The sequence below is a fragment of the Oenanthe melanoleuca genome, chromosome Z, assembly GCF_029582105.1.
Source record: "Oenanthe melanoleuca isolate GR-GAL-2019-014 chromosome Z, OMel1.0, whole genome shotgun sequence".
Taxonomy (NCBI): domain Eukaryota; kingdom Metazoa; phylum Chordata; class Aves; order Passeriformes; family Muscicapidae; genus Oenanthe; species Oenanthe melanoleuca.
In genome coordinates, this window is record NC_079362.1 from 8,199,762 (window position 1) to 8,212,914 (window position 13,153).

Sequence of the window (13,153 nt, forward strand, 5' to 3'; positions counted from 1 at the left end):
GACTGACAGACATCCATGACGCTATACAACCTAGCTGAGTGAATACAGGGAAGCAAAACAAACCTGGCCCTGTGCTTGTCTGCTTAAAGGCTTCCACAAGCTTGGTGCACAACCCATGCTTCTTCTCAGCCACATAGCTCCTTTATCTGTTAATCCTTGGTTTTGTCTTGGAGTTCTACCTGAGGTCAGGTGAAACAGATTACCAGCAATGTTAGTAAAAAAAATTAGTGATATAGTAGCAGCAGTTTGGTTTTAAAAAAAAGGCACATATGATTCCTGTTTCTTGCCTGTTTTCTAATTCCTATCACCAAATGTTATGCATTCACAGCAAGGAATATTAGTAAAAACAAGTCAGGATGGTACCTTATGAAGAACCTTTTTCCACACATCAGAGCTTGTAAAACAACCTGAATCCAATTAGTGATCTTTAGCTTAGAAAGAATGAACAAGGCATCCTGATTACTTCTTGTCTGTTGACAACATCAGTTTTGTCACCATAGGGAGAAGATAGTTACAGAGAATGTGCTTTTGAGCAGTGACAGTTTGGGTAGGACAGGATACTTCCATAGTCATTCCTGAATTTAAATCTCAAGGAATGCAAAAGCAAGTAAATGTTTCAAATCATCAGCCCTTGGGCTTTATGACTGTGACTGGTGATTTAAAGCACGTTATTCTATTCATTAGTGAAACTGCTATCAATTGCCTCCTTCTATCAGCCCTTCCATTTTCTACCTTACTTCATTCTGATCAAATTCCAGGCAGAAGATTCCAGATCAAATTCTTGGGGAGAAGTTTATATTGAAACAAGAAAGCAAGGAAAATCAGAAATCACATGATACTTCAGCACCCCAGATACACATCAGCTACAACCATCAGCTGCTCCACCAACAGTTTAGGTGATTTCAAAATGATAGCTGATATTTAGCAGACTCAAATTTCAGCATACAGAAACCAAACAGGAGTGTCATGTTGCAGCTGGGAATACTGAAAGTATTTAAGTGATATGAAGCTTTAAGTACCAATTTGTTAGAAAAATAGGCTAGCTTTAGGCACAAGTCTTTAATTCATGTGCCAGTCACAGACTACATATGAGATCTCCTGTGCTGTATGGGCATCACCATTCACCCTTCAGTACTAGCAGTTAATGGACGTCAAGAGCATAGTTGCCTACTGGAGCACAGGCAGTCAAGGGTACCCCAGAACCTATTCTAGATTCTGATCCACTGACCCCATACGGGTCCCTGCTCACCATCTGGTTCAGTGCTGCTCACTGCAAGTATGCAGCACTTGCACACTGGCCCACGGGCACACTCCAGGCTTCTTTGTCACCCTCAAAACCAGCACCCATCCTCTGCCCATGTGAAACCTTTGCCCAGACCTAAAACCTCCTGCTTTCCTGTTGGTCCAGTTTCTTGTTTGCTGGGGAATGCATACACACTTGGGTTGGAGACATAGCCAACACCAGGCTAAGTCCTCTGCATTGCCTCGTCAGCTGGCACCATTACACTCTCAGCACCCCAGACCCTCAAGATTCCAGCCTCACCAAGTGCAAAGTTCTGTTTGATGGAGTTTCCCCAGATACCCTGCACTTGCTGTGACGGACAGGATTGTGCTGTCTTCCTGTCACAGGCTAGAATCATAAAATGTGTCAAGATGAAGGGAATCATAACCATCAAGTCCTAGTCTTCTTGCTGAACTGCCTGTCAGATTTCCATCCCTCTATTTTAATTTCTGACTTTCCCACTTTTTCTTAGTATCCCATTTGACAAAGTCCATGATTAGATTACCTTTCCAAAGTGAACATAATCATGTTCCATGCCGTCTGATCAATTAATGTGACCAACCACCCCTGGCTCACATTACTACCTCTCTTACCATCTCTCAGGTGGGTTTGAGTCATTGTTCACGTTGTCCTGTTTTTCCTACTAGTCCCTTCTGCACCTAAAATGTTCTTGATCAGAAATATTTCAAGGAGCAGCAGTTCTCTCTTAGTTCTCTTTCCTTACCAAAATTTCTTTTTCTTGAAATCTGATAAAAATGTTCCCCTTCCTTTACCTGTTACAAAGCAGCAACTGGACAACCCGGCATTGAAAACAAAATTGATGGATGCTTCTATCTTGATACAGACAAAATAAGCCTCCAGCTCCTGAGGTAATGGTCACAAAAGACCAAGCAGACAGCTTTCATTAGCAGCTAGATCTCATGTCTGTCACTGCAAGCTTCCAGCAATGCTCAGCTCTCTCACCCACCCAACCCTTGGGTGGATGTGCCTCAGGCTTTAGTTAAGGGGCAGTAACATGGGGCTTACATGCAGCATGTGGCAGTTAACTCCTGTTTAGGAAAAAGCTTCAGCACATTTTCAACTTGTCTTGGTATTACTAAATATCATCGCATAGAGAAAGGCTTCAACATGTGTCTTCCCACTGCTGCTGCTTGGGCTTACCCTGGTGTGGTTTCTGCCGTAGTCCAACTAAAGGCAGAAATAAACACTCCACACAACACCCAGAACAAGCACAGGGAGATATGCATCTGTTTATAAGGTATGATAGCAACTTCCCAACCAACTCATAGATGTTCTTACTTAGTTCTGCATATTCAAGCCTTATATCTGGTGCTTAAGTTCTCTTAAAGGTGTCACTGAATTCCCTGTAGACAGATGGGTGAAAAATGCCTTCTCCATTCAGAGCACTTCAAAGGTGGTAGTGTTCTTCAGAGATCCTCCTATTATCACGTTAACACAAGAGCATCAGAAAGAGCACAGGCTTGTTAAGCATCACTGAGGTTTCATAATGAGACAGCACAATGCTTTATATGGGATCAGTTTAAATCCTAGCACTCTTGACTTCACATTTATTGAAGCCCATCCTATTTTGTACAACACTGAGCATATAGTGCAACTCTGAGAACCACAGCTGTGACTTAGTTAATGATCTCAATAAATCCTACTTAAGCAGAGACAGGAAGAGAATTATGCAAATGACTATTACTGTGCACCATGCACTTGATAACTGAAGACATCCCACAATAAGCTTCAGCACATAAAACCACTACGTTTTTAACCCAGATATGTGAAAAGTATGTAAGCAAGTGAATGGCTTAGAGAATTTCACTTCAGAAAAGTTGCAGTACATTTATTACAAATGTAATATTAAAGGAAACACACAGAAGAAATATGTACAAAGAGGGATGGTTAAAAACTCAAGATGACAGATTTTTCACATATAGCTGTGACTGTGAGAAAGAAGCGCTTCTCTGAAAATACCTTTCTAAAACATCATGATAAAAGACTCTGCCACTCACACTTGGCAGCTAGATAAGATGTCTTCTATCAGCCTTTTGTAGACCCAGGCATCACCTTTAAGCCGTTGTCGCCGGATACCCACTGCTTCAGGCTTAGTGAGCTGACATACTTCTAACTTAAACTCCATAGTTACTTTACCAAAATCTGACCGTGTTTGACATTTCAGGGTATAACTGTAAAACAGAAGGGAAAACAGAACAATTATTGCACCATTTCATATTTGTTTTGTAATGTTATTTTAAATTAATAGAAGCACTTTAAATAAAATATCCCATTGCTGTTCAGAATATTGTTAAACAGTCCACAAATTAGTCACCTGAGAGCTTTGTGAATACTGTAGTTTCAGGGCACCATATTTATTATTATGTCCCAGGTCCAATATGCAGCACCAATCCCCTACCCTCCCACAAGAACCTGTTAACCAAAGGCCCCCATCCTCAGAGCTGGAATGATGGAAAGTTCCCATGTTTTTCCTACACAAAAACACTCTTCTCTCTGTTGGCTGCAGCTCAGCTCATGTGGAAATAGGAAAAACTGAATGCAGAGTTTGAATTATTACAATGGGAGCAGGTGCTGCTGTGCAATCCAGCATCCTTCCATATTATGAGTTTGGAAATGCATCAGAGGTTGATGTATACTCTGATGTTCTACCAATACCCATCACTGAAATACTCAAGAACTTGAGAAAATGCATATTGAAAAGTGAGCACAATGGTTATTTCATGTATTGGGAAGTCAGAAAATAGTCTTTCAGTTTGACCAAAAGTAAGAACCAATCTAATCAATCACTAGCTTAGTGAAGCTAGTAAACGGTACGAATTCAAATAATCCACGAGAAGGTGTGTGGCTTTTGCACACCTTTTAAAATGTACTGACCTCTTGCCTAAAGGCTAATGTCTTTTAACTGCCAAGAATGAGAGTTAAAATGTATCTACACTATTTTCCAAAATTGTCCCATTTGGTCATGCGACTATAACTAAAACAACTTTTGGTATTTAAAATTTCTCATGAGACAGGCTGATGTGAATTTTTCCTAAGCGTCACCCTACTACTATTGGTCTATACCTGTTGGTGAAAGAGCTCTTCTAGAACAGACTTAACATAGTTTTGCACTGTGTGGGCAGATTTTATTGCACACATTTTATTCATTTAGTGTTGTACACTTTCTATAAAGATTATTTTACAATACATCAAGAAACTAAGAAACAGTTTAAATACTTTGCTTTTTAAAGACTGGACTAACAACCATTTAGACAAATACAAATTGAACTCGTCATATTTTACACTTACCCCTTCTGAACATACTCGACATGCTTCTTTGAAAGAACAATGATTAGTTCATTCAACAGTTCGTCTGGATTCAGCAGATGAGTGGTGGTAATGTTACAGTGTGCCTAAAAGTAGTCAGCTTGTTAAACCAATTCAAGGAATAAAAAAATAGAAATCTTTCTCCTAAAACTGAAGACATTGCAAAAAATTTTCACTAAGAAAGTTTCAGAATAGCTAGCCATGGTCACAAATGCTCCAACAACCAAAACTATCACCCTGCTGAATGGTCCAGAACTGGGAAATGGCCTAAAGCTGAGACAAAGGGCTTCTGATAACACGGAACAGGCATAGCACGTTGCAACTTTTAATGTATAAAGCAAAGAGATTACTTACTACTTTTCAATTTACTGTTATAGGGCGGTTTTAATCACATCTAGTATTTCATATAACATTAAAAAACATATAGCATTAAATGACCTCTTGAACAACAAGCAGATGGCCAGAGGTACAGGGAGGAAGTGTATGACAATTAACAGACTAACATGTCCTATCTGGATTCAGTCACAGAAGCAGCCAAGAGAAGACAAGACTGAAAAAAAGCTTGAAAAATTAATAGAGGTTGGGGATGCAAAGTCAGTAGAAGAGTGCTTCTTGTGGTCCTTACTAGGAACACAACTCTCTGACATAACTGCTGTAATAGTACCTTGCTGTACTGTAACCTAGTGTCTCTACACATGCCTCAGGAATTTTGAATATACTATAGACAAGAGAAACTGAGGCAGGAGGCTAAAGCATTTAGAGAAAGAATATCTAACTTCCGGTTGGTCAGGTTTCTGGACTATTTGCACAGTCTAGCCTCCTGTTTGATTGGCTGTACAGGTTAGTAATCCAGCATCTTGTCCTAAATGTGCATGAGTGACAGACAGTTCTCAGTGTGTAGAAGGTATTCCAGCAGCCAGTCAGCTGAAGAGACACTTCACTGGCTTGTATACAACTGCTCATGCCTTGGTAAACAACTTGCCCTCTTTCAGGATAATTATATTTTTCAAACATGTTGCCTATAGATTCAAGTACAATTTTTTTCTTGTATAGCTTCCAAAGTATATAAGTTGCATTTGAGTGATGTATACAGAATTGGTTGGAAGGGACCTCTGTAGATCATGGAATCCAATCCCCTTGCCAAGGCGGGGTCTCCTAAAGCAGGTTTCACAGGAATGTCTCCAGAGAGGGAGATTACATGACCACCCTGGGCAGCTTGTGCACTGCAGCCCTCAGTGTAAAGAAGCTCTTCCTCATGTTGAGGTTGAACTTGATGTGGTTTGTTTTAGGCCATTGCTCCTCATCCTATCACTGGGCACCACTGAACGGAGTCTGGCCCCATCCTTTCACACCCCTTTGAGGTATTTATATGTATTGATGAGATCCCCTGTTAGTCTTCTCCTCTTTAGACTAAACAGGCTTAGCTTCCAGACTCTCCTCATACGAGATGCTCCAGCCTCTTCATCATCTTTATGGCTTTCACTGGACCCTCTACAGTAACTCCTTGTCTTTCTTGACCTCTGGAGCCCAGAATTGAACACAGCATTCCAGATGGGTCCCACCTGGGCAGCACAGAGGGGCAGGATACCCTCCCTGACCTGTTGGCCGTACTCTTCCTGATGCACTCCAGAATCCCACTGGCCCTCCTGGCCTCCAGGACATTCTCTCAGCTCACAGTCAACTTGTCACCCACTAGCATCCCTAGGTCCTTCTTCCCAGAGCTGGTGTCCTGTAGGTCAGTCCCAATTTGTTTTGGTACTTGATTATTCCTTCCCATGTGCAGGACCTGTAGGTGCTCTTGTTGAACCTCCTCGGGTTTTTTTCTGCCCAACTTTCCAGCCTGTCAAGTTCCACTTGAGTAACATCACAGCCTCCAAGTAGATCAGCCAGATCCCCAGCTTCAAGACTGAGGCAAAGAAGGCATTCAGTAATTCTGCCTTTTCTGTGTGTCCCATTACCAGGACACCCATCTGATTCAACAGCATTCCCACATTTTCCCTAATCTTACTTTTGCTGCTGATATACTTGTAGAATACCTTCTTGTTTTCATTGATATCTTTTGTCAGGCTCAATTTCAAGCAGGCCTTAACCTCCCTGGTTGCATTCCTGCATATTCTGACAGTGTTCCTCTTCTTCCTACATGGCCTGTCCCTTTTTCCATATCTCATAAATTTCTTTCTTCTATTTGAGTTTTGCCAGAAGCTTCCTGGTCATTCATGCAGCTCTCCTGCTCCCTGTGCCTGACTTTTTTATCACAGGGATATGCAGGATTTGAGTTTGGAGGAAGGCATGCCTGCATACTGACCTCCTCTCTTGGACTCCCTTCTCAAGAGCCCCACCCCATGAGATTCCTCTAAGTAGATCTTTGAAGAAGTTGAAGTTAACTCTCTAGAAGTTTAGGGTTATAGCCATGTTATGACTCTGCTTCCACCACAGCGATCCCATGTTCCATTATCTTATGGTCACTGCACTGAAGGTCAGTATAACCTTCATATCTTCACTGAGTCCCTCCTGGTTTGTTAGTACAAAGTCCAGTAACACACCTTGCCTTGTTGGCTCTTCCAACACTTGTGTCAAAAAGTTATCTTCAAGTATTTGCAGGAACTTCCTGGACTGTGAGTGCTGTGCTGTGTTGCCCCTCCAACAAATATCAGGGTGGTTGAAGTCCCCCATGAGAACCAGGACCAGTGATCATGAGGCCACCTTCCATCTGTCCACAGAAAGGCTCATCAATTTCTTCCTCCTGTTCGGGTGGATTATAGTAAACCTGCAACAGTGTCACCTATTTTAAGCTTTCCCTTAAATTCTCACGTATAAACTCTCAACTCATTCACCTGACCCTGGGAAGAGCTCAATACGTTGCAGTCAATATGGTCTCTCATATAATGAGCAACTCCACTACCTCATCACACTGACTTGGCCATCCCTGACAACATTTCAGTCACATGAGCTATCCCACCATGTTCTGTCATTGCATTGAGATCATGGCCCTGTGACCACATAGAGATTTCTAATTCTTGTTTATTCCCTGTGCTGTACATGTTTGTGTCCAGGCATTTCCTAGAGGTAATCAAGCAATTGGGTTGCACAGACGGGATGTAAGAGCAAACACAACAACCATACACACACTCAGCGTGGTTTACCCTTGATCCTCATCCTGAGAGGCATCCAAGAAACATCTGTCACTGCACTAGTTGGCATGACCTAATCAAGGAGGAAGCAATGGCACAAGCATCGCCATTCTGAATCCCACTGCTGAGTCCTTCAGTCTAAAGTCTGCACTATGCATTTGCTTCTGGCTGTCCCCTTTTCTCTAACTATGAGAGGATGACTTGGCACCAGTGTTTTTACTTGCCTCACCAGATGTTAATAGTCTTCCTTGATCCTGTCTGTGGTTTGGCTTACAGCATCATTTGTTACCCACATGATAAAGTATCTCTCCATGCTCTTGAGAAGTTGGGATATCCTCTCACCAACACCATGGATCCTAGTACCCGGTAGGCAGCAAACTTCTTGTGACTCTTTCTCAGGCTGCCAGGTGAGTGTCTCTGTGCCCTTTAACAGAAAGTTGCCCACTGCAAGTGTACCCAATGTTTCTTTTTAGGCTAACTGTTGGAGTCAGTGAGTCGGGGGTCTCTGAATTCTTAGAAGAGAAATCAGAGTGCAGGGATTGAATTAAAACCTTTGGACGCATTGAAGTATATTAAGCCACTCATACATAAGGTAGAGGTATAAGTTTAAGTTTTAGAATAAGTAAGTGAGTCAGTAAGTCAGTTTTAGTATGAGCTCTAGTGCTTTTAGTAAGTAAAAGGTTCAAATGCCAGAGTAGAAGTGCGAGTTCTAGTGAAGGTTGGAAAACTTACTAATCTTTTCAGTGGAGGCTCCAGGAATGTAATTTTAGACAGTGCTTAGACATAATAGAGCTATAGTAAGAATACTGCTTAGATTTTTTCCAGGTCAAACAAGATATGTTGTATGCATAGTTTATATGTAACCTGGCGTGTTAAGAAACTGGAATTCTAACAGGTTAAGGAGTGGTGGTCTTAGTTTGTATCTTAGTTTGTTGGGCAGATTCTATATAAGAGCATGAATTAGGGAGAGCTAGTGCTTTTGCTACTGGCTTTTTGCTTTTGCTACTGCTTTTTTGCCAAGACTTTTGGTTTTTCTGCTTTTCCTGTGAGTGCTTTTCTTTTTGCTTTTGCTTAACGCCATCAGTCAACACCCAAGAAGAGAGGAGCTGCTGCAGCACCATCAGCCTCCCGAGACCTTTGACAAGAGGTCTACTACTAGAGCTTCTACTTCTGTTTGGGACTTTATACCAAAACTTAGAATGGACTTTGATGTCTGTGACTGTGCCTTTTGAAACTGATATGCTTCTGCAATAAATAACCTTTTAGCAACCATTAGCTGCTTTGCTCATTTAAGGTAACCTGACAAAGTTGCCCAGAGCACCAGAGATCTTAACCTCACAGGTAACTTTGCCTGTGGACATCTAAAAATTTTAAATCATCATATGTGTCTTTGGTCTGAATGTTGGACTGTGGAAGTTGAATTGGAGCACTGTTTTTGTGGGTCACAAGGGCTCAAGGTGTCTCCTGCTCAGTGGCATCTATTGTAGATGGATGGTTCTGAAGCCACAACTAAGTCCATTTCAGCCTCTCAGTTCAGCACAGCCCAAGTTGTTAACCGTGTCTTGTTATTCAGCCACCTTTCACAACAGGCCATCAACCTGTGTATACTCTGTACCTTTTCTTCAGTAGAAAGAAGTCAGCTTTTTAGTGATTAAAAAACATGATTAAAAACTCGCCAGTAGGGCTCCTTTAAAACCATGCTGCTTCCTTCACATTTTGTTTAGATGGGCTATAAACATCAATAAAGGCCAAACCCCTCCCTGGATCTCTTGCCTGAACCCAGACTAACAGATAACTGAATGTGATAACTAGGGCACTGTCTTGTTATCAGGGATACTGTAAGAGAACTTTACTGTAGAATTTAGGCAAGAGAGGTCACAGAAGCTTTCACAAAACCGTTTCTGAAGCTACTGGATATTTTCAACCATAATTACGGTAAGATAATTCATGCATAATTAATATAATTACTTAATGTTATAATAATACTTGTTCTTATGCAAGACCTCTGCAGCAACCATACCTTAAGTTTTCTTGGACAGTCTCTAGTGCATTGTTTCTTCTTGCTTGGTGTAAGCATTGTGATCACTTTATCTAGGCCTCTTTCAAGACTTCCAAATATTTTGGCTTTTCTCTTCTTTTGGCTGCTATCCACATGTGCAAGGTTGAGATCTAATTCCACTGACTGACACCTGTTACATGAACAAATTAATCAGTTATTTTTCACTCAGTATTAAAAAACTAATTATTTCAAAGATGTCACTAAAATATTACCAGACATGGCAGAACAAAGAAAACTAAATCAAGTGCAATGTATTATAGGAGTTTCTGTTTGAAAGTCTCTTGGAGAGATGTATCTAGAAATTCCAGTTCTTTGGAGACCTGGAATAAGAAGGCTCCTACATTATGAAAAATAGATCATATTGAGTTACATAATTTAAAAACTTTTTCTCTGCCTTCATTGCTTCCTAGTGACTGTAAAAAGGTTTTAGAATGGTTTTTACCAAGAGAATAGGAACATCAACTTGCTGTTGTAACAGGGCTTCCCAGGCAGCACATAGATTAAGGCAGTCCTGCTCTAAATCAGGAATGTACAAAAATAACTGGACACTTACCTTCTTCCAGGAAGAATCTCAGCTGCTGCCAATTCATCTGCATTTGTTGGGTTAGTAGGTATCTCAATTGGGGTGACTGCAGTGAACTGACTCTCTGAAAGAAAATGTCCAAGCCAAACCAGGTATGTTTTTGCATAAAACAAATTTTTTCCTTCAGTGACAATTTCTTATTATTAATAACTTAGCTCTAACATCAGACCCCCTTTTCTATCTCAGATCTATATTTGGGAATTATAAAATATGTTTTTAATGCTGCCTCTACTCTACAAATTAAAACTGTGACTGATTTCCCCAAGGCTCTATAAATCAAACCTTAAGAGTAACCACTGCAGTTCAATACTAGAAATTTGAGAATTAAAATTGCTTTCTTGCTCTGCTACTGGTCCACGAAAAACACTGGGCAATTCGCTGCATTGAGTAGTTGTATTCTTCAGTGATTCGTTTCTCCTATATGAAGGGTGTAAGTTTATATAGTCATGGATAATACACAACGTACATGCTACACAGCCTAAAAAGTCACTTCTGCAGAGCATGGTTTTAAAGGTGCAGGAGAAAGCAGCAAGTGAAGCAGTCAGTAAGTAAGTTGTCACAATTAAACTGAACTTTAATGTTCAAAGTTCCAGCTCTCTACAGAATTGCACTTGGCTCCAGATAAACAACCTCAAAATTTCAAGTGGATACTTCACTTTTCTATTTCCTGAATCAAAGATCTTTCAACACATCAAAGAATTAGGTTTTTTGTTTTATCCTCAGAAATGTCACTAAATAAATGAGCCAGAAATGTTTGTATATTTCCCATTTTGGATAGTATCTCATTTGTTTCTAGGCAGATACAAATGTCAGACATTACAAGTTATGAGGTAAAATCTTAAGGCAAACTCATAAACCAGTACTTGTATTGCTATTCTTTATGAATGATCTCATTAAATAGCAGTATGTTCAAAATCCCTTATTCTTCAAATCAGTCTGCAAAGACTTACAGTTCCTGAACAATTCTCCTTAGCAACTGAAATGAAAGAGTTTCGTATTGCAAGGAGCCTTTGGTATTTGAAGGACAGAGTTAACATTTACAGCATCAACACCAAAACTTTTTTGGTAATAATTGAAAGAAATGGTAATGTACATATGGGATATATACATGACTAGACAGGATGATGACTGAAAATTCTGGTAACTCAAAAAAGCTGACATAATTTAGACAGATTTCTGTGGTCTATTGCATAGCTACAAGACCTACATGTTGTTAACAGAAGCATTTTCACTGCTATACTGGACTGCCCATGTGAAAATGCTGATATGCAACCATAAGAAATCCAGAAGTTAGATTTCTCTTAGAAGCAGAATTAAAGCAGATTTAACTAAAAGTATGCTTTTATTTTCATTCAAGGTGTAATCACAAAGGAAAAATAATTGATGAACCTTCAATCTCAGCCTTCATGGAAAAATGGAACTAGGTGCAAGCTTTAACAAACACAGTGATTGGCTACATGTTAGGGTGTACTGAAAGGGGCTCACACATGATAATTGTGAGCAGCAGCGACTCCTGTAAGAAACACATAAGTAACATGCCTTGATGGATGGTTAAAACTCTTGAAGCACCCCACCAGATGTACTAGAAGAACCTGCGTGTTGAATAGTGTAAAAAATTAAAGTGTTCCAGTAATTGATGCATTGGATGAGAAAATATTGTGCTCACATTTGAGCTTCATTGATTCCCAAGTAACACATATGTTCTAAGATTTCATTAGTTACATTCTACATACCTTTGAAAGCAGGTCCCCTAAGGGGAACAGCTTGTTCCTGTGTCTCTATCTGACTCTTTGCAAAAGGAGTCTTAGAAGCAGGAAGTGCAAAGGGCATTTCATTTCTTAAAGCTGACACTGTCTCAAAATTCTCTTTGTTTTCATGCTTCTTTGATGCCACTTTTCTTGTCACTGGAGTTGACAGTGTGAATTCCGTATCCTCCAGTTGGGCATCAGGCCTCAACTGCTACAAGGGATGTAACGAAAAGAAAAAAGCCATCCTTTGCTGTATTCTGATCACATTCAGGAACATTATAGACAAGCAAATTCTGAAGCAGGGTAAAAATACCATATAATGCTTGACTATAGAGCAATAGTTTAAAACTCTTCAATACTTCCAATTCCCTCTATAACTTGCTCGTAAGGTTTTTTGCAAGTAATTTGCCACTTCTTTACCAGCTCTTCTAAATTCTTTAGCTTGCACATTTAAGACTACTCCTCACCAGCTCACCTAAGCACAGCTAGCTAGGAGTTTCCATTTGGTTTAATAGCAAAATTTTATTTCCTTGTCCAATACAGACAGGCTGCACTTCTTGAGAGACTTGTCCAGCTCTAGGCTAGGTCTGAGACCTTATTTGTTGTGCCTTATTTTTTTCCTGTTGGTTTTAAAATCCTTATTTACTCATTTTCTAGAAGATCACAGCTCAAGTTTTAGTGAAATTACTTACCGCTGGGAAGGCATAATGTATGTACAGCTATACACTTAAAACATTTCCTTGCTCCATTTGAAACTTCACTAGGCTAGGGTCTACCAAGCATTTACACATCCAATAATTTTTATGTACAACAAAAATAAGATCTTTTGGATTAGGAACACTGTATCAAACACCTGCTTCATTCCATGACTATTTATACTAAACTTTTCTAACACAGATTCTTCAAACAGTCAAGTTGTATCTGTAAATTCCATGAATACAAATGCCCAGGGCACTTTATTGCAGTGTGGCACATCTTTGCACATCACAGTTTTTTCAGACTGAAAATAAAGATTCAGTTGAG

At 40.1% G+C, this 13,153-nt stretch overlaps 1 protein-coding gene across 2 annotated transcripts in view; it reads right to left on the reverse strand.

The window, feature by feature from the left end:
• Window positions 1-13,153, reverse strand: part of MELK (maternal embryonic leucine zipper kinase) — a 41,445-nt gene that overhangs the window by 14,631 nt on the left and 13,661 nt on the right. The window contains exons 13-18 of one of the 2 annotated variants that reach the window (XM_056513025.1): window positions 12,116-12,338; window positions 10,353-10,446; window positions 9,761-9,929; window positions 4,592-4,695; window positions 3,301-3,474; window positions 64-175 (exon numbers count right to left, since the gene is read on the reverse strand). In XM_056513025.1, coding sequence (XP_056369000.1) covers window positions 64-175; window positions 3,301-3,474; window positions 4,592-4,695; window positions 9,761-9,929; window positions 10,353-10,446; window positions 12,116-12,338 — 876 coding nt within the window. Of the gene's footprint in view, window positions 1-63; window positions 176-2,620; window positions 3,475-4,591; window positions 4,696-9,760; window positions 9,930-10,352; window positions 10,447-12,115; window positions 12,342-13,153 lie in introns of those variants that run through there. The other variant, XM_056513024.1, reaches the window with a different exon arrangement.